This window comes from Callorhinchus milii, unplaced genomic scaffold, assembly GCF_018977255.1.
Source record: "Callorhinchus milii isolate IMCB2004 unplaced genomic scaffold, IMCB_Cmil_1.0 Scaffold3, whole genome shotgun sequence".
Taxonomy (NCBI): Eukaryota; Metazoa; Chordata; class Chondrichthyes; order Chimaeriformes; family Callorhinchidae; genus Callorhinchus; species Callorhinchus milii.
This window is the reverse complement of record NW_024704744.1, coordinates 83113570-83135428: the sequence shown is the minus strand read 5'-3', so window position 1 is coordinate 83135428 and position 21859 is coordinate 83113570. Positions and strand designations below refer to the sequence as shown.

Here is a 21859-nt window from a genome sequence, read left to right as displayed (position 1 = left end):
TATATATATTATGGTGATTAATCAAAGAATTCATTTAGTCAGTGGGATTGAATACAATAATGAGCTTCACTCATCTCCCATTTCACACAAATACAATCAAAATGTTCATTAATAATAATAATAATCCTTGCATCTGATACTGCGCTTTTCACATCTTCTAGACGAGTCAAAGCGCTTCACAGAATATACTGTAAAGTGAATTGTGGGCGAACGCGGCAGCCAATTGCGCAAAGCAATGTCCCACAAACAGTCGTAGATTGAAGATGACCAATTTATTATTGTTTTTTGTTTTGGAGAGATTATTATTATTATTATTATTATTAAGCGTGTGGAGTAAGGAAACTTGCCCAAGGTTTCGCCCTGCCTGAAATTGAACTCAGGTCTCTTGCTTGTAAGGCGAGTTCTCTAATCACTGAGCTACAGGACTCCACTCTATGAATATCCTATGCGTTGTACGAACGTTGCAGTGTAAAATTGGTGTATATTTCTATTTTTCTTCATTAAAGTGTGAACATTTACTCACCTGTTTGAACATTCCTATATCTTTTACCATTCTCTACCTTTTTGGCACATTGGCAAAAAAGTGAGGTGTAGCCCAAGTGCTCTGGGACGTTACCCTACCTGAGGGGTGCTAAATGATCTGAAAATGTGTTTTAGATCTGAGATGCTTTTGCAAAAATCTTTTTGTTTGCAGTTTGGTTTGACACTCAACATCATTTGTTTTAAGACGTAGTTCCTTTCAGTAACAAAAAGATATTTATTTTATTTTATTATTTCCTACAAGATTATGTAAACTGTGTCATGTGACAATTTGTGGTAGGATTTGTGAAAAATCGTATCAAATATCGCCAACAATATATGAAAAAAAACAGCACCCAGTGGACTGGTTCCAACACACCAAGGCTGTTTTGCTTTGGTTAATGTTTGTGAAGTAAGGCTGGAAAGCTGTCCAATTTGGAGTGATGTGTAAACCTGAGCTAATTTATTCTTTAACTCACTGCCTTGTTTTGTTTGTGAGACAAACCCACAACCAGTAAAAAACAAAAAACTTGTTTTTGATCACTTCCTTCCCAGCAGTTCAATACAGTTCTGATGTTATCAGAACGCATGAATGCCCAAAAGAGACAAGCTAGATAGGGAACGTCTCTTTCCTCTGGTAGAGGGATCTGAAAATCGAGGCTTGTGATGATCTTAAACCTGGAGCTAAGGCAGTTGGAGTGGTGTACTGCCCTCTACAACTTATTCAGTGTTAAAACACCAAATAAAGGAAAATTCTATCACCGTCACAATGCATTAAAAGAATAATACCGATCACCGAGTGACAATAAAAGTTGAGCTGATGAAAAATTCGAGTAAGAATTCTATAAAACAAAATGATTTGGAAATAGAGGTTTATACAAAAGTAAACCATCTTGTCATAGAGCACTATTTTGCCCACAAAATATACAGTCAATTCACTTCACAGTATGTTCTGTGAAGCGATTTGAGAAGTCTCAATGACGTGATAAGGCCCTATATCAAATGCAGGAATTATTATTATTTATATCGTTTAACTAACCTGCTAATCATTGGGTTCCTGTGTATCCAGTTCAACATCTCTTTGTGGCGTATTTACGTAATCTGTAACTTTCTCCCATTGTTTCCTGCTATAAAGCAGTAGTGTTTATGAGTCTGCGGCACAACACCTGGTCATTCACTTCATGGCTGTTTGTGGGACATGGCTGTGTGCAAACTGACTGCCACATTCACCCACAAAACACAAAGTACTTTACAGAAGAAGAGCTTTGGGGGCATGGATTATTATAATAAAACTGCTCAGAATTCGGGTTTAATTGCACTAAATTGACAACTTCCTTCAGAATGTATGAGCATAGCTTAGTCTTAACTGTGCTTTGCTTTTCTAAACCTTGTATATGGAGAGGTAATGTTGTGGGGGACTTTTACATGTAATAAAAAAAACTTGGTCGCTCAATCCACGAGTGTTTGTGGGATACTGTTGTGCACAATTGGCTGCTCTGTTTTGCCCACAAAATCCACAGTCACTTTACAGTATATTCTGTGAAGCGCTTCGAGACGTCTCGAAGACGTAATAAGGTGCTATAACAAATGCAAGAATTATTATTATTATGTAACATGTGATATTTCTGATTTGGTACTTGATGCCAGCAAGAACACCCCAAACCCCCCCCAAAACAATAGTTGCCTCCCCCCTCACCCCTATCTTTATAAACACAAAGCATAAGAACAACAATGATTCTTGCATTAGATATAGCATCTATAATGTAAATTCTCAAAATGCTTCACCAAGTTTCTGTAAAGTGTAGTGACTGTGCATTTTTGGAGGCGAATGTGGCAGATAAATGGTGTGTGGTAATGCCCTGGAGACAGCCATAAAGTGAAATAACCAGATTTTTATCTGGGGACTGTTGCCGGGAGAGAAAGGCGCTTGTCTTTTCGAACTGCGTCGCGAGATCTTCACGTCCACCTGAATAGGCGCAGTTACGGGCTCCGTTTGGAATGCTTCATCCGAAGAACGGACCTAACACCCCAAAGGAAAGTGAAAAACAAACTCATCTCATCGGTTTCCAGAAATGCAGTTGTTGAGAATAAAAGCGGGCATGTCTATCTAATGATTGCTTGCACCTGCTTGATACTATTATACAGCTTTTTCCTCACAGCTGGGCTTTCGTTCCTTTACAGATTTACAAAGCCCTTGTGTCCAATCTTGTGGCTTGACCTGCAGAAACAACTTTTTACAACTAATTATTCCATACCATCATCTTAACTCAATTGTTGCTCCGATTCCTCACACATGCACAGTAGACCCCCTCTACTTTGCAACCAGTTTTAACCATTGCGTCTTGAGATTTATACCAGTTCCTGCTTAGACACTCTAGGTATCTAACTTCAGGTGCAATTAACTAAACATAGCACCGGCTTAATTTTGTAAATTAGTGCACGTTTCCCTAAGCCGTTATTCACGCGTTCCCACAATGTGCCCTTATCGCAGCTGCCGCGAACAGTGCTGTGTGCCCAGGGATGCTGGTCACCTGGATCTGTTTGTCTCGGTTGCGAATGTTTCATTGATTCTCAGCCAGACAGCGAAAAAGAATGCAAAGCGAGAGCAAGAAACAAAACGTAGGTTTCATCTGTATTTCTTCCCTGGGTTAATTGTAACGGCTTTTCCTCCAGCCCCCGCACTGTCTCGTGCGGTGTCCCTCAGGGCTCTGTCCTCGGTCCCCTCCTCTTCACCCTCTACATGCTCCCCCTTGGTGACATCATCCGCAGACATGGGGTTAACTTCCACATGTATGACACCCAACTCTACCTTTCCTCCTCTACCCTCAACTCCACGACCACCGATGTCCTGACAGCCTGCCTGTCCGACATCGAGTCCTGGACGGGAGACAACTTTCTTCAGCTCAACGTGCGTAAAACTGAGGCCCTCCTGATTGGCTCGCGTCAGCGCCTCCGCACCTCAGGCGCTGACAGCATCAGCATCCAAGGCTGCACTCTCCACCTCTCAAAGCCGGTCAGGAACCTCGGGGTTCTGTTCGACCCTGAGCTGTCCTTTTTCCCTCATATCCGCGCCACAACTGGCACCGCCTTCCATCACCTCCGGAATATCGCCAGACTACGGCACTACCTCACCCCTCACGCTGCTGAAACTCTGGTCCACGCCTTTATCACCTCAAGGCTGGACTATGGAAACTCTCTCCTCGCCGGCCTTCCCGGCACCTCCCTCCACAAGCTGCAGGTCATTCAGAACTCTGCAGCTCGTGTTCTGTCCCGCACCAGGCTTCGGGACCACATCACTCCCACCCTCGCTCGCCTCCACTGGCTCCCCATCCCCCAGAGGATCGAATTCAAGATCCTCATCCTCACCTACAAGGCCATTCACGGCCTTGCACCCTCCTACCTCTCTGATCTACTATCCCCCTATCTACTACCCGTACCCTCCGTTCCTCTGGCTCCGGTCTACTCCACATCCCCGCCCCAACCACCCTATCATCAGCCCCTAGGCTCTGGAACTCTATCCTCCAGTGCTTTCACTTTGTCTTCGCCCTTTCCTCCTTCAAGGCTGGTCTCAAGACCTTTCCCTTTGACCGTGCCTTCAGCTTTCAGCTCCCCTCTCGATTACCCCTCCTTGCTAACCTCCCTTCCCTCCCCTCACCCTGACCATTACCCCTGGCTCGGGTCCTGACCCAACTGTACAGCGCCTTGGGACGTCCTCCCGACGTGAAAGGCGCTCTATAAATGGAATCATCTTGTTGTTGTTGTATGCTTATCAGCCAATAATGCAATAGACCCGAATAGTGACTATTTCTTATTGTGGGCGGGGGGAGGTAAGCGGGGTTTCTCCTGAGGCTGAGCATGCCCCCAAGGTGATGTGACCGACAATGGAATATTGGAATCAAGTTGACCCTCTGTGGTGGTCTTGTTAGACCGTTACCTGAGCTAGAAGGGTCCACTGTAGTCCAAGATACCGTTTATGACTCGGCAGTCAACCTAGATTGTTAGCAGGACTTTGGAAGGGCGGACCAGTCCCTACAGGGGGCGGGGTGGTTCTTGCATGCATCCAGCACCAGATCAAGGATACCACAGGTTACAGATAAAAGTCTCCCTCAACACTATCCCCTGAGATTTAGGAGAAGCACAGTACAGTTCTGAAGGGAGCTGTAAAATTGCATTATAATGATAATAAATAATAATCCTTGCATTTAATAAAGCGCCTTATTACGTCTTCGAGACGTCTCAAAGCGCTTCATAGAATATACTGTACAGTGATTGACTGTAAATTTTATGGGTGAAATGTGGCAGCCAACTGCGCACAGCAGTGTCCCACAAACAATTGTGGATTGAGTGACCAATTTATTATTAATTAATGATAATAGTATTTACAGTAGGTATATTTGTGCTAAACCCATTCACTAATGCAGTCACTAATGACTGATTCATTTTCCAAGTTAGAGCCCAGTTTAATCCCTCAAAATAAACAATAATATGGTCACTCAATCCATGACTGCTTGTGGAACACTTCTGTGAAGCGCTTTGAGACGTCTAGAAGACATGAAATGTGCTATATCAAATCCAAGGATATTATATTTTATAGCTTGTGATGGTCCTGGTGTTTTGGAATCTATATGATCTTGATAAATGAATCACCAAAGCTCTTTACAGGAATATACTGTAAAGTGTAGGAATTCTTTTTACAGTAGCAATGATTGTGATTGGGAATATGACCACACTAATATTACCAACAAATTGCTATGCTAGTAGCAAGAGATTGCTACATGTGTTTCAGGGTATTTTGGAGGCTAGACATTGTCTGATAATCCAAGAGATGTGTGCATTCATGCATGCCACTCACAAACTAAGTCTGTTAGATCATTTCTTGTTTAGTCAACCACATGATAGGAACATGGGATGAAAGCATACAGAAGAAAGAGCATTTTATAACACCTAACCACATCAAATGGTCTCTGAGCGCTTCACAAGTAATTACTGTCAAGGGCAATGACTGGTTTTGTGGGCAAACATTGCAGTCCTTTGCGCCAGGAAGCTGGAGGGTTGTTAGCAAGGACACCAGGGGAAAGAAACTCTTCTCTTTTCAAATAATGCCAATAATAATAATCCTTGCATTTGATGTAGTGCCTTTCACATAAGGAGGAAGTCTCAAAGCACTTCACAGGATTTTCTGCAAAGTGTAATTTGTAGGTGAACGTGGTAGCCAATTTGTACGCAGCAATGTCTCAAACAGCCATAAATGACCAATTGTATCTCGGGATTGTTGGCCAATAAACCAGGAGAAACTCCGTTCTCTTTTTAAGTGGTGCCACGGGATCTTGAAAATCCACCTGAACAAGATGAGGGAACCTGATTTAACATTTCATCTGAAGGACAGCACCTTCGACAATGCAGTGCACCAACAGCAATGCACTGGATTGCCACCCAAGATTATACCAGTTCAAAGTCTAAACATGAAGCTTGAACGCACGAGCATGTGACTTAGAGGTGAAAGTGCTCCCAACTGAGCCAAGCGGACACACAAAGTATCTTTAACATTCACCTGAATAGACAGGATTTCTGTTTAATCTGTGTTATCTGAAAGATGACCTCTCCAACAATGCAGCATTCTCCTATGCCTGCATTGAGTACCAGTCTGGAGTATGTGCTCAAGTCCTGACTTGGGACTTGAATCCATAATTGTCTGGCCCAGAAACAAGAATGCTACCAACTGAGCCAATGCGATACAACATGGATAAGCTTTACAGTTATCTACTCTCAAACAAGCATTCTCTATCTCTTGGGCAAATAGGAGATGTGTGAATAACTCTTAGCATATCTAAGGCTGCTGTGTACTAGGGCATGTTGCTTTTGCGTAAACTGCAAGTACTATTGCAAGTACTATTGTGAAAGTTGGCTGCCGCGTTCGCCCACAAATATATAGTCAATTCACTTTACAGTGTGTTCTGTGAAGCGCTTTGGGACGTCCTCCCGACGTGAAAAGCGCTATATCAAATGCAAGGATTATTATTATTATTATTATTATTATTAAGTTGGCTTACCCTCAAGAGTGCCTGTGATGAACTGTGGAATTGAAACTGTCACAGAATGAAGATATAGAGATAACCTTAGCATGAGATGGGTTTAAACATCTGTTTGCAATCGTTGTGTTTTTATATGCTTCCAGATCTACGTTTTTTTTATAAAAGAACGTAATCCAAGATTATAGTACTTGTGAATGACGAGCAAAACCGGAAACATGCTGTATTGCTTTTTCTCATACATTGTAATAATCTGTGTACATGGAAAGTTGAACAAAACCATGCTTCTTACAAAAGACAATCCACGTTTTGTGCTCTTTCGTATATTTGTGCTAAGCTCATTAAGTCACTAATGCAGCAAGACTGATTGATTTTCCATGTTAGAGACCAGCTTGTGATAGCCCCCGGTGATTTGGAATCTATATTTTTACATATGATCTTGGTAAAGGAATCACACAGTTCAACACTGCATTCCATTCCCCGTCCAACAGATCCTCAAGATGGTCGGTTATTTTATGATGTTCCAAAACAGAAGAAACAAAACAAAAGACATGATTCGTGCTATGTGGTTTTGTACTGAAGGTCACATTTGGCATTGGCAGAGCAATTTTAATAAATTTAAAAAAAAAAACGATTTTCGAGCCAAGCATGATTCATCAAAATGTACAGAGCTGAGCCCTGCAACCCACATGCTTTCTTTGCTGCACCTGAACGCTAGCAGAAATAATAGTAAAAGCTCAAAGCTTCTAAGTCTCAAAAAAAAACACAGCCTTGTTTTTTCTGTCTTAATTGAATCAAGGCAGGAACTGTGATAAAGTGCAAATAACTGAAATGCATAAAGAAACTGAGAGGTGATCTGTTCATTAAGTACATTCTTGGGTATCAAAGCCACACTTATTCATATCTGGATTACTGAAATATTTCGACTGTACTTTAGAACTTTTATGTTTACAATAGACTATTATCTCCGAGTACCCTGGTATGTCGTTCAGTCACGCGCGTATAATGTTTTATAACCACTGACCTAAATTCTTCTGCAGACACATCAGCCACCTTTTAAAAACTTGCACAGTAGCTTAGAGGATTAAGTATTTTTGTATACAGTACTGATTAAAAGAAGGTTTAAAGAAAGGCAGAAACATAGTGATGTATTATGGAACCACTTGGGAACATTTGATACGATCTTTGACTCCAGGTTGGAAAACATCACTTTGGTTAATAAAATAATAAATACTTACATTTGATATAGAGCCTTTCACTTTGGGAGGTCATCTCAAAGTGCTTCACAGGATTTATTATGAAGTGGCGTGACTGTATTTTGTGGACGAATGCAATAACTAATTTGCACGGCTCAAAAAAACAGCCGTGAATTGAATGACAAATTTTATTTGGAAGATTGTTGGCCAGGACACCAGGATAAACTCACTTCTCATTTCGAACAGTGCCATGGGACCTTTAATATTCACCTGAACAAGCAGTCAGGACCTCAAGTAACAGGACAACCACCCCCACCCCCCAACGATTGACAGAAACCTTTCTGTAACAAATGGCCATTAGTGAAAAAGTTGACCTCTGTGAAAACTGATTCAATGATTATTGAGATTCAATAATAGCTCGTATACTCAAAGCACTTTTAGCGAGAAGCAAATCTGGACATGGAATCCACTACTGCAAATATTTTCACAAGATCTCTCTTGCTCTATCTCATATATATGAGAGAGGTCTGGGTGGTTCAGTTAGCAATCACCCTCGTATCTAGGGGATTGGAGTTTGCATACAGACCAGACTTTCCTCTCTTTGATAGTTGTTAGGATCTAAAGTAAGACTTTTGGATAATCTTCATCTCCATTTGATCACCATATTTGATCACAAAAAATACTCGCCAGAATTGACAATCATTGCTGCAGATTGTCTTGACCATTTTGATTGAAAAGTTGTGATTAAAAATTGTCCTCTCTATAATGTCCCATTGTTGCATTCTCTAAAATTCAGGGTCACACTTGTTGGAATAGTATTCAACAAAAATATACAATGAGAAATTGGTTGTTAATCCATAATAAGGGCAAAATATAAGAACAGACTCAAGAGAGTTCAGAAGGAATTTCTTTCCACAGAGAGCGGTGAGTATATGCAACTTGCTTCTGAAAGCCATGCTTGAAGCAGAAAGCATCAATGCACTTGAGAGGAAACACTATATCTATGTGAGGAATAGAAGGTTATGGAGTATATCCCGACGTGAAAGGCGCTATACAAATGTAATCTTGTTGTTGTATTAGGGTGGTGGTGAAGCTAGGGAAGGGGGATTTAGATGGATGGAGTCTGATACGGATTTTAAACACAGGCGTGGACTAGTTGGGCTGAATGACCTGTTCTGAGTAAGGATTGGGACTTCTGGCAGTGAGTTGCATATTTCATGTCTACAGTGCTGTAGATTCTATGTAAAACATGCTCAATGACTGATATTGTTCCTCTGTCGCTCACTGCTTTTCGGTGCAGCAGGAGCTTTACGTTGGAAACCCAGCATTATAAATGTGCCACTATAATTTATTTGATAATAGTCTGGCTTTCCTCTTTCTTCCTTTATTGCCTCGAGTGTCTATTTTCCATTGATACTGACGCTCTCGGGCAAATTAATGCAGGAAGGAAGCGAAAACTCAAACTCCTAAACTTTGATAAATAAGTACACATCGGTTAATGGAACTTGGCAGCTCCAAGTTGGTTTGCTAAAGTTTTCCTTCCTTTACATTTCCTCTCCAGAGATTTTCCTTCCCCCCCTCTTTTTCAATGCTGCATCAGTGCCAAGCTGGAACCCAGCTGAAACTTAACTCCAGATGAACACCCAATAAATTATTTACAGCTTGCTGCACCCCGGAGAAATGTGCTATTTCTAGTACAGTGAACAGCTTGAGTAAGACACATGAGCTATGTTGCGAATCCAAATTTATTTTACTTCTTGAAATAATCTAATTAATTTGGTCCTAAGCCATTGTTTACTGCAACGCAACATCCAGCACCATCTCCTTGCCTCGGTGAGGGAGTAAATGGGTTTGATAATCTCTTCTCATCTCCAAGAGGTTTGGCTTCTCTCTGTGAAATGAACACTGGGCATCACTCATGTATTCAACAGTAATACACTGGAGACTCTGGGTGTACAAACTTGCACCCAAGGGCCCCAGAGTGTGCCCCATGGCATCCATTCTCTAGAGCAACAGCTACAAAAGCCAGGGCTCTTCAGCCTGGTATCTCAGACGAGAACTGAGCTGCATTTCCATCAAGCAGTTGAGTTTAGATATCCCTAAATCGTGCTTAAGCTGTACAGTGTTCTGGTCAGACATCACTTGGAAAACTATAAACAGTTGGATGCAAATATACTGATCCCTTTTCGATAAAATTCCCCCCCCCCCCACAACTTTCCCTCCCCGTTTGCTTGTGATGTGATAATAATTACCAGTGATAATTTGATAATTATCACACAGGCGAAAACTACGGTTCAATCCTGTCCTGAACACTTGTCTTTAACGACAGGTTTATGAATCACAACCCGACTCACAGAGAACAGTTTCATCCCGAGCTGCTGATTCAATATAAACAGTATTTTTCTTAGCTAACGAAGAGTGGGAGCTGCCATTATTCCCAACCATCGAAATATACATTCAACTAAGTACCATCTTAATTTCATAACAAACAGAAGAAATGAGACAGTAAAAAAAGTCTGTTTTCAAGTCGGTTATGTATCAATAGCCTGAAGTTCACAACACCGATGTTCTAATTATGATACGGAGGGTGACACAGTAATGCAATGGTAATTTGCAATTCACAGTTAGAGGCAAACAGTGTAAGGCAAATTGCGTAGCTGTACTGTGGAATAAAGTTTGGAGGACAAAAAACAAGAACCTATTTGTGCATTTTTAATTAATATATTAGGTGTTAGCTTGTCTCAGTTGGTGGCCTCTCGTCTCTGAGACAGGGGTTGTGGGGTCAAGCCCCATGTCGGGACTTTGAACTCGTATAGTCTGGGTTGAAACTGCAATGCTGAGGAAGCACTGGATTGTCGGAGTTATTGTCCTTCAATTGAGATGTTAATCCAAGGCTCGTCTGTCTGAGCATTAAACATCCCATGGCATTATTCGAAAAGAGAAAGGAGTTTCTCCCAACAGGAGTCCTAGTCAACAATTCCCTAAATAAAATTGGTCATTCACTTCATGGATGTTTGTAGGATGTTGCTAAGCTCCAATTGGTTGCCATATTCACCTACAAGATACTCAGTCACTACACTTCATAGTAAAATATTGCAATGCACTTTAAGACATTTTGACAATATAAGGCACTATATCAAATGCAAAGGTTATAATATAAGTGAACTCTACTATTGGTTTCATTATAAACTGCTCTGACATGTAAAATCTTGCAAATGATTCCAATTCAATCATCTGTCCCACTGACTAACAAACATCCTGTGTGAACTTGTGAGCCATTTGAGGTTACTTTGATGAGCTGGTAAGAACATGAATGAAAAGCTGAATCACTGTGGGTTGCCTGCTGGCTTCCAGTAAATCAGAGATCATTGGCACTGAGGAGTTGTAAGGTTTCAATGAAAGGAATAACCTTGACAAGATAAACAAGATATGTAGATATCATCTCCAGCAAGCAGGATGATAAATATTAAATCAGATTTCTCTCCCTCCCTTCTCCAAACCAAATATAGTCAATCACAAGATCTTAATAAAATCACATAATAGTTCTTAGTTAACTGTGCATTTTACAAGTCTTTACCTAGCTATTACAATTCCAACTGGATTAAATTCTAGTTCACACAGACAAGCTGATAGACATGTAGATATCAGTGTGGAAATGCTAGACTGATGTTTACCTACACAAAGAAAAGACTTTGATCTTAACTGTCTAAAATTCTCTCATTCATATCTGTGTTGTTCCTCATTTGATGTTGCTATGGGCCAGAATACCCTCAGTTATTTCTTCTCCCATTTTATTTCTGAACATGACTGATCTGTGTAGCTTATGTTTAAAAATGGCTTGGCTCTCAGAGATTTGTTGAATCAAGCAATACTTTTCACTGTAATGCTCGTGAATTTACAGAGTGCTAATCTGACCAACATTGCATAATTCTATGGCACGTCAATGGGTCCAGTTCTCTAAGATCCATAATGGAGTCCTGTAGGGTAGTGGTTAAAGCCTCACCTCACAAATGAGAGGACCCAGGTTCGACTCCCAGGAAGGGCAAAACCTTAGGCAAGTTTCCTTACTCCACCCACCTTTGTTTACCTCTGATGGGTGTTAACTAAGCATTGAAATTCAGGGTAGCAATGAACAACACAACAAAAATATCTTGCACTTATATTGTACCCTCTACTTATATTGTAATGCCTCAAAACACTTAAGTATAACAAGGAGCATCGAGCAGCGAGACAGACTGGAGAATTTTAGGAAGTTGATCAAATGCATCATTGAAAAAGTATGGTTTTAGGAATTGTGAAGGCAAAGAGGATGTGAGGCAAAGTTATTTGGGAAGAAAGTTGTAGAAAGCAGGGGCATAATGGTGGGACAATAGAGTTTGAGAAGATTGCATGGATGATGAGACTGGTGAGATTGTGAAGACATCTGGAGGTCAAAACAAGAATCGTCAAAAGTGAAGCCACTGGGGTGCAGAGAGCCAGTGGAGTTTGACGAGATGGGAGTAATATGTGTGCTGAGATTGGTACTGGAGAGAATATGAGCTGCAAAGTTTTGGATGAATTGGAGTTTACGGAGGGTGGAGCTCACGAGACTGGTGAGGAGAACATTGAAAAATGTTGATGAGGGCATGAATAAGGATTTCAGCAGCGAAAGAGGGGCGGGGGAGGGGGGGGCGGGGTGGTGAATTAAGGGAGTAAGTGTGATTGCAGCATTCAATCCAAGCCTGTAATCAGCATTATTTTCTGTCGGTGTGACGGGACCTTGCATTCCCACTAAACATCTGGCTGCAACATCAGCTGCTCTTCATTTCCTCGCCAATTCTGCAGATTTGGCGTGATGGCTACTCTGGCTTGTTGGAACGATCCACCCAATTTTATTTCTGCGCAATCATATATTTTGAGAAGATAACTTTGTTTGAAGCCAATGCCTCGCAAGTGAGTCGATAGCATATGAACTGTCGAGGGAATTTGACCTCAATCGCTGTATATGCTCTTTTGAACTATTTTATTACAGAGCTGATTTTACAGCCTGTTTCAATGTAGTAACTGTGATTTCTGAAACATGCACTATACCTACCGGAGGGAGGGAGCAATGGAATGAAATAGCCGCAGGATAATCAGTTTACATAGGCAGCCTGGGTGTTGTTATGCCTCACAAATGGAGTAAGCATACATTAAAACTGAATCCTGTAGCTTAGTGGTTACAGCACTCGCCTCACAAACTCGCCTAGGTGCGATTCCCGGGCAGGGAGGAACCTTAGGCAAGTTTGCTTCCTCCACACGCCTCTGTTTACCTAACAGTAAGTAGGAACCTGGTTGTTGGTAGATTGTCGGATCGCTTTTCCAGGAGTAATAATCCTTTCAAAAAAAAATAAAATGAAAAATGAAAAAATATGGTGACGCAATCCATGACTGTTTGTGGCACATTGCTGTGTACAATTGGCTGCCGTGTTTTACCCACAAAATATACCGTCAATTCACTTTATAGTATATTCCGTGAAACTCTTTGAGATGTCTTGAAGGCATGATAAGGAGCTATATCAAATGCCAGGATTATTATTATTATTATTAAGATGGTGAATGCAGGGGCTGGATGAACATGAAAATCATTCCACCAGTAATGGAAGTCAAGCTTACAAATTGAAATTGGTCAGTGATCGGGAATTGTTGCAATAGTCCAACACAGTAAGGATCCTTTTCAGCACATGTCACATTAAACAATGTAATAATTGCTGTAGATGTGTGACTCATACACCAGTGACCTTGTTTATCTGGCTAATTTGGCTCTGATATACGTGGTTGCACAAATAAATTACAACTGTGTAATACTCACGGGATGTTCCATTAATCTCATCATAAAAAGATCTCCAGACTTCTCAATGATGTCAGTATTAAAGGGTCCTTAGAGTCCAATTTTAGACATGTAGAGGGTATCAAACCACAGTTCTTGCATAAAATACAATGTCAAAAACACTCAGCAATGCTCTAAGGAACTCAAAGCTTGCTGGATTGCAAACAAAGGGAAAATATGCATCTGCATCAAATGAATTATCATCCACATGGATGTGCCATTTGAAACCAAATTATAATACAAAATCAAGCCTATGAACTGCTTGATCAACCTGACTGAAACACCATCATGATAGAATAGTTGCTTTTAACCATTGTTGCACCGATATAAAAGTCCTGCATGTGACTTGCGATCACTGTATTAGATCACGATCGACTATTATTAATCACGATTGACTCCGTCATCCACCTCAGTCTGCGGATGACATCCGTCAGGTTCGACCCCCAATTATCCTTCCTCCCCCACATTCGGTCCCTCACCAGCACCGCTTTCTTCCACCTCCGACGCATTGTCCGTCTCCGACAATACCTCTCTCCGAAAGCCGCCGAAGCTCTGGTCCATGCCTTTGTCACCTCTCGGTTGGACTATTCAAATGCCCTCCTCATCGGTCTTTCCTCCACTACCATTCATAAAATCCAGGTCATCCAGAATTCTGCCGCCTGCTTTCTTACCCGCACCAAACTCCGCTCCCCGATTACCCCAATCCTTGCCAGACTGCACTGGCTGCCTGGCCCAGAGACGATCAATTTCAATATCCTCAATTGTCTTCAAATCCCTCCACTCCTCTGCATTCCCCTACCTCTCTGACCTCCTCTCTCCTCAAAACAGTTCCCTTTGCCTTCGCTCCACCAGGTCTGGTCTCCTGCTTGTCCCCCGAATCCTCTGCAGCACCATCGGCGGCCGTGCCTTCAGCCACTACTCCCCGAGGCTCTGGAACTCCCTTCTTCACTCCCTTCGCCTCACCCCCTTTCTTCCTACTTTCAGGTCTTGGCTAAAGACCCTTCTTTTTGACCACGCCTTTGGTCACTTTCTTCCCTCCTCTCCCTGGCTTGGCCCCGGGATCCGTTATTGTGAAGCACTCTGAGACGCCGTCCGGCGTGGAGGGCGCTATATAAATCCAATTTGTTGTTGTTGTAGTATTATGCTCATCACCGGATAGTCAATCTACAATAATCTTTTTATCATAATGTTCATTTTTAAAAAAATACTTCTAAAAGTCAAGAAAATGCAGACAATAAAACTGAAGTCTTGCATCCCTAGTTCTGTTGTGTGCTGCTAATATCACGGTGGGAATGCTATTGAATCGGGAGCTGTGAAGGAGCTAAATTGACCTACACAGTTAATACTTCAGTACTCTAGAAACCACTGAGTCAATTGTGGCATTTCTTTAGTAAGGAATCCCATTAGAATTCTGAACAGCGCAGGGGAACTTGAAACTGAAAGCAGATCACCATCGGAATGGAGTTCCCGTGAATTGGCATGGCTGACTAATTAATGGAATTAATTAATTCTGGTTAATAGAAGGAGTCCCCATTTGCATGACTCAAGTTCCTTATCAAGCAATCCTGTTAAGAAATACCGCAAATTAGAACAGTATATTTTCTATTGATGATAATTCAACACTCTCATCCTGCTGGCCTCAGTTTTGTGACATATGAAGGGTTAACATAAAGTTAGGGCTGCAAGTTACCATGATGGGTCTGGTGGGCAGGGAGGAAGGGAGGGGGAATGGAAATTGTTGCTAGAACCATGGTTGTTTCTCACTCAATGTACAATAGATGTTCTTCCAAGCACTGGCGGTACTCACTCTATGTTGGGAAGCTGTCTGCAGCAGCTAACAGATCAGGAACATGTTTTTTTTTAAGAATGCATAAAGCAGTCTGAACACATCATATACATTTGGATCACGTGAACCGTAATCGTACCCAAGACTGATCAAGATTCAAGTCGTTCGTGACTTGTGAGATATGTAGTTATCTCATTCATCAAAATGATTGATTGCTCTGGACAGCGTTCTGCAGAGTGTCCTTAACTCATGCAACCTATGTGGCCAATAACACCATATATGAGGCGTCTTGCTTTCCCATACGTGGAATATAGAATTGATTCCAATGCAGCAAAGAGCAAAAACACAAATGGCTCTGCAGCAAGTGAGTGTCAGTTACTACAGCAACACTACAGCAATGCCAAGCCTGCACCTAATGCCTTCTGGAATTAGGTAAGAAGTATGTGTCCCTCCAGGGAGGGAGTGAGCATTCCATTCCAATACACGGGAATTTCCATATGTTGGTGGGACGCGTGGAATTCTCACTTTGATTTGGAAACTCTTAGGCGCGGTGATTGGTTTTCGCGTGTGACAGACACCCGACTGACCAGGTCAAACTCCACATCTCAAAGTCTAAATTAATTTGAAGTTATTAACAAAATTCTACAAAACTGGAGGGTTTACTCTGTCCTAAAAAATACTGCTCAGGGCACACATTTGACTGCAGTGAGCCAATCATGAAGGAAATTGTACACTCAGTACACTCCTGACTCGGGCATGGAATGTATTCTGCAATTATCTGCACAGTGTCCTCTACTAATACCCTCCAGTTGGGAACCAGACAATGTAATGAATGCGTTTTATTCAAGTCTCTCATTTCCAGTGTTTGCAGGTTAGTGTATTGAGAACAAGTTTGGGGCTGAAAAGATACTCCGTGGATGTCCTCTGAGGGCAGGGGGAAAGAAAGCAGAGACTCAAGTGACTCCAAGCAGACTTGCCGAGTGAATCCAGGCATGTCCACAGTTATCCAAAGGTAGTTTAGCATCCTGCCTGGTTCATCACCAAGACTTATGAGTAGGCGTGCCCTCAACCTCGCAACTAAAGCCCAAATGGATAGGATGATCCTAGATAGATAAGAACTGTGCTGTGGCTGCCATTACTATTTTATGACACCTGTAAAACTATAACAGCATGTGTCATACCATTCAGAAGAAGAGCAAGGTGAGAAAATTGTGCTGTGTTAATGATCAGTAGTAACAAAAAAGGAAACAAAAACTGAAGTCGCTGGGAACACTCAGCAGATCAGGCAGCATCTATGGAGAAAGGAAAGTAAGTCAACGTTTCGGGTCCATGACCCTTCGTCAGAACAGGGGCATGTGGGGGGGGGAGAGACTTTTTAAAGGCTAACAGTGCGGAGGGAGGCAGAGCAAGGAAGACAATGGAGAAAATGGAGTAGAGGACATGGGATGATGGGTTAAAGAGGTGTTAATGACGCAGAACAAAGTGGGGGATTGCAACAAAGCAGGTGAATAGAGAGGTGTTAATATTGCAGAACAAAAAGGGTGGGGGGGAAGAACTTGCAACAAAACAGGCAGATTAGGGAGAGAAAAGGTGTGTCTGGGACCAAGATGATGTGTAATGGTCACCGAAGAGAAAGAGGGGGGAGGTCACAGAAGAGGGGGAGGGAGCAGCTTAAAAGCCTCTCCCTCCCAACCCGAAATGTTGGCTCACTTTCCTTTCTCCATAGATGCTGCCTGACCTGCTGAGTGTTCCCAGCGACTTCTGTTTTTATTTTCAGATTTCCAGCAACTGCAGTATTTTATGTTTTGTGACAAAGAGGATCCTAGTTTCAATCCCTGTATTGAGCTAAATGATGCTAGCTGGGATGATAGTGGAGATACTGCAATTACTGCCCTAGAGCTGAGGGATGGGAATTAATCAGTCACAGTTCCCATCCCTGATGACTCTCAGATCACTCCTGCTGCCGAGAGTTCATATATGTGGCAGATGGATGGTGAGGACAGAATCAAGCTCATCTGTGACGTTCTCCATTATCAATATCCAAAAGACACCATTAGTTAGCTTATCCCATTAATATAGAAAGGGATGAAGAGTCCAGTCCTCTCTGTTTAGTTTTGCACATAATCTAGATGTGATGCTAGAAATCTACCAGTGACTGTGGAACTCTATGCCAGCCTAAATTCACCTCCTTTAGCAGGGGAAGAGGTGCAAAGAAAAAAACCACAATATAACCCCTGATCTGCCAATATTCCTATAATTTATTACATCCTAATAAAGTTAAATGGTTTGGCCTAGATTCCCGATTGGGGACATTCTCAAAGGGGTTGTCAAAAAGGAACTTGGCAGTAAGAAAAGGGGCTAAAGGTCACAAGATAGAATGAAGTGGCTTTAAAGTACATAGAATATAAAATAAAGACATTTGGAGGCGAAATTTAATGTTTCAAAACCCCTTATGAAACGATACAATTTTCATCTCATATTTCGCATACAGTGGTAGTTTTCAGTTTAGTTTGTTCAATTCCTTTGTGATCTCCACATTGGGCTTATGTTACAAAGCTCCAAATCACCATTTTTTAAAATTCTAGCTTTGTATAAACTCTTGCCCTGGCAACAATCGTACTCTTTGAAACAGAGGAATACTCCTTGCATTTGATATAGCGTTTTGCACGTCTTCTAGACATCTCAAAGCGCTTCACAGAATATACTGCAAAGTGAATTGACTGTATACTTGGGCAAAACACGGCAACCAATTGCACACAGCATTGTCCACAAACAGTCGTAGGATTGAAGTGACCAATTTTCTTATTGCTTTTTTTTCTTATTATCCATCTATTGGGAACCATTCATTGAATGAAAAGGTTAATGTAGAAATGAACAAGAGATTTTGTGCCCCTGTATTTAAAACAATTTCACTTAGTTGCAAACCAACAAATAACAAAGACGATTATGATTTTCAGATTCATAAGCAACTATACCAAAAAATACAATGTTTCTTAACAGATCCAATATGATCACACCGAATTTGCAATGAAATGTCACATTTGCGGTATTGAATGAACTGAAACAAAATTCAAGAATATACAGTATTTATAACGTTCACTGTTTTATTTTCTTCTCCCACCTCTTTACAAAATGTAGCTACTGAAACATTTTTTGGGATTACCGAACACCTGGCTTGATACAACACAAGTTACATTCATATAGTGCCTTTCACGTTGGGAGGATGTCTCAAGGTGTTTTAAATTGCTGGTTGGACACCTGAGCTAGAGGACGGGAGCTGAGGGTAAGTAGGGGAAAGATGATTGACAGCAGGTAAAAGAGGTGCAGCTTTGAACATGGGGAGGGAGGGAACTAATTAAAGGGGGTTGGAATTCCAGAGAGTGGGATGGATAGAGAGGAGGACATGAAATAAGCCAGTGTTTGCTGAGCAAAGGGCTATATGAACTTTGTTCTGAGTCGTAGCATAAATATAAAATCAATGTAGCTTGGATTTCAGTCAGGATTATGCTATAAAAGACTCAAAAGAGTAGAAGTAACATCAGTGGTTCGCAAAAGTAACACCAGTGGTAAAAAATATAGTAAAGTGCAGAGTAGAAATACTTTGACTGCATACACTAGCTTTTATTGAAAGTTATGTGGCGAAAAACACAGAGCTAATACCGAGAAGAGTTCTCAATTCCCACAATTGCCTTCAACTTGTTAAATGTGTGAATCTCTATGTCTGGAGAAGGTAAAGACTTACCTCTACATTGGAATTCATCACTCTGTGCAAATCCAGGTGGGCATTGTATTCGTAAGACTTGACGAGCTGGTGCAGGGGGAGGTTGAGTGGGTACAGGAACGGGAACAGGAACAGTTGGAGCAGAAGAAGGAGAAGGGAGCACACCATCTCTTGCAACGTTGTTATTCAAGATAATGTAAGCTGTTTTGGGCAAGCATAAGTATCCCCCATAATGGTTTATGCATTTCATTTCTCCTTTGCAAGCATCTGGGATAGTCACACATTCATCAATATCTGAAAAACCAGCAAAAGATTTATTTAACCTCTTTTGTACAGGCCACAGGTTCCACATTTGTACAATGCAATGATTCTTAAAAGGCATTTCAGGTTGCATCATAGGAAAGCGCCAATTCATTGACACTGAATATTGCTGAATTCGCCAATTCATCAAATCCATTCTGAAGAATAAGACGCACTCTCACAAATAACTGAAGTTCAATATGGCCAAAGGTAAAGTCAAACCGATTTATTTTCCAGTTGTGTCTATAAAATGTAAAGCATGAAAAAACAGAAGGCCGAAGGAGAAGCAAGAGGAGAAAGGTAATGAGGAAATAAGTATGAAAGACAGAGAAGAAAGGCGATATGGGGGATAGAAATGCAGAATTGATTAAGTCGTAACCCAGTTTCTATGTCCTTTACTGCCTCACCTCTGCACTGTTGCCTTTCGGGACTCCATTCATAACCATCAGTACACTGCTGTAATAGAAATTAAAAAAAACTCTCAAAGAACAGCACTGTGCCCATTAATCAGTACATTTCACTGTTAAACAATTCAGGTGGATGAGAGAAACAACAACATAACAACTTGCATTTACATAGCACCCTTCACACAGGTTAACGTCCTGGAGCGTTTAAACTTACAACATGCAATAGCTACTGCAATAATGTTTTAAAGAACTCATCAGGCATGATAAGGCGGTGGGTGGGGGGGGGAATTTCTTCCATTATGCAATGATGTACATTCTAAAACCAATATCTCTCTACTGTTGCAAACCAACCGGAAGAAAAAAAGTAATTCAGAGTTGATCACAGCACAGCTGGACTCTACAGTTTGAGACTTATTGCTGTAGGATTGCTCCAGACTGCATTTTAATATGATCTTGCATGGTTCTGAGCTATAAGGGTGTCCGATTTCTGGAGCTACCTTACCGTGTATGTGATGGTTTCTTCAGTTTCCTGTGCGGCTGCTCTACGCAAAATAAATGCGACCAGCAGAAACCATTGCAGCATCTTGTACCTGAATGACAGTAAGAACACGTAACCCTTTAACGAAAACCCACTCAACAGCACCGTTTAGATAGTTTACTCTTATCGTTTGACAAATGCGTAAAGAGAGAATAAAGAGCTCTTTTACACAGATCTATTGGAATGAGTTCAAATTTAACCTAACAATACCTTTACTTGTCTTAACATGTAAGAAACTCTTGTGAGGAGATATCACCCCCCCCACCACCACCCCGTGTTCAGAGTATTCTTTACCTGTACACAGAAATGCATCTATTAAATTATATCAATTGACTGATTTTCAGGAATTAATGTTATGAATTTAATGACCTGAATCTAGTTTTGAAACATGTGAACAATCCCCCCCATCTCTCTTTTGGCATTTAATTTTCTGCAGTTTGTTTTTTTAAAAAAAAATCTTGTGCACACATAATATTTGCCTGTGCACATAGTTTTTTTTTAAAAAAAGCACTACATATCAAAGAACATCACATGAAAAATTTGCCAGATAATCTGAAATGACAAATGCTTGGAAGTCACCAGGTCTCTTGTGCACACTGTGAGGTCCAGAGTTGACACTGAGAGAATCCAAATTCTAAATGATCTCTTAACAGAGGCACAAAAGGAACATGAAGACATTAGCATTACCTTAAAGTGCAACCCAAGCTTCAAAGATGTTTGGGAATTCTCCTGATCGACTGTTGTTGGCTGTTCCTTATCACTGGCTGGGAGAGCTGTGTTTCAGAGTGTGAGCTGCAGTGGGTTTGTGAGGAAGGTCTTGTGTTACTCCCTCTACAGGTTCACACTCTCCACAGTCCAGAATCACAGCAATCTCCAGGCACAGCCAGAGCAGAACTGTCACTTACTCCAATACAGTTAAAAAAAAAGCAGGCAGGCGGGACTCTCAATCCAATCCTTACACAGGCAGATGGGGCTGTCAGTCTCCAACCAAAAGGACTGCTTTTTTCTTTAAAAAAAGTGTGTGTGTGTGTGGGAGCAGTTTTAGCAAAAGAGCAGTTGAGAATTAGAAAGTCAAATAACCTTCCAAATATCAACCCAGGCATTTCAAACAGGTGGAACAATAAACCTGATTTTCCTTATTCAGATTTTTTTTTGGAAAAAAAGCAATTTCCATCTTGCATGTGAATATGTGTCACTATTTCAAACTTTTAGCATTTTTTTTTAATGAATTAACCCAAAAGGCGTTGTGTGGGACGTGCAGAGAGAATCAGCAGCTGAAGGACAGGTGGGTATGATATTGTGTTTTTGTTGGGGACAGAGGAAAACAGATGTTTTGTTTGTATGTGATTTATGTGAGAGAGAGGGAGAGAGAGAGAGAGAGATGAGAGAATGGGGAAAGATTTTGCAGGCGATTGAAAGGCTCAGGCTGGTTGGTGTCAGAGGCTCTCTTGTGTTTGCACAGAAATCCCAGCTTCCAAAACCTAACCACAAAGGGTAGGCGATTTACTGCAACAA

General features: G+C 41.3%; 1 protein-coding gene across 1 annotated transcript in view; it reads right to left on the bottom strand.

Annotated features, from left to right (window-relative positions):
* LOC103177963 (EGF containing fibulin extracellular matrix protein 1) overlaps positions 1-21195 on the bottom strand; it is a 47589-nt gene extending 26394 nt beyond the window's left edge. The window contains exons 1-4 of the mRNA XM_007892387.2: positions 21032-21195; positions 20309-20396; positions 19807-19855; positions 19121-19393 (exon numbers count right to left, since the gene is read on the bottom strand). Coding sequence (XP_007890578.2) covers positions 19121-19393; positions 19807-19855; positions 20309-20389 — 403 coding nt within the window. The 5' untranslated portion in view covers positions 20390-20396; positions 21032-21195. The remainder of the gene's footprint in view (positions 1-19120; positions 19394-19806; positions 19856-20308; positions 20397-21031) is intronic.
* Positions 21196-21859: the final 664 nt, after the last annotated feature.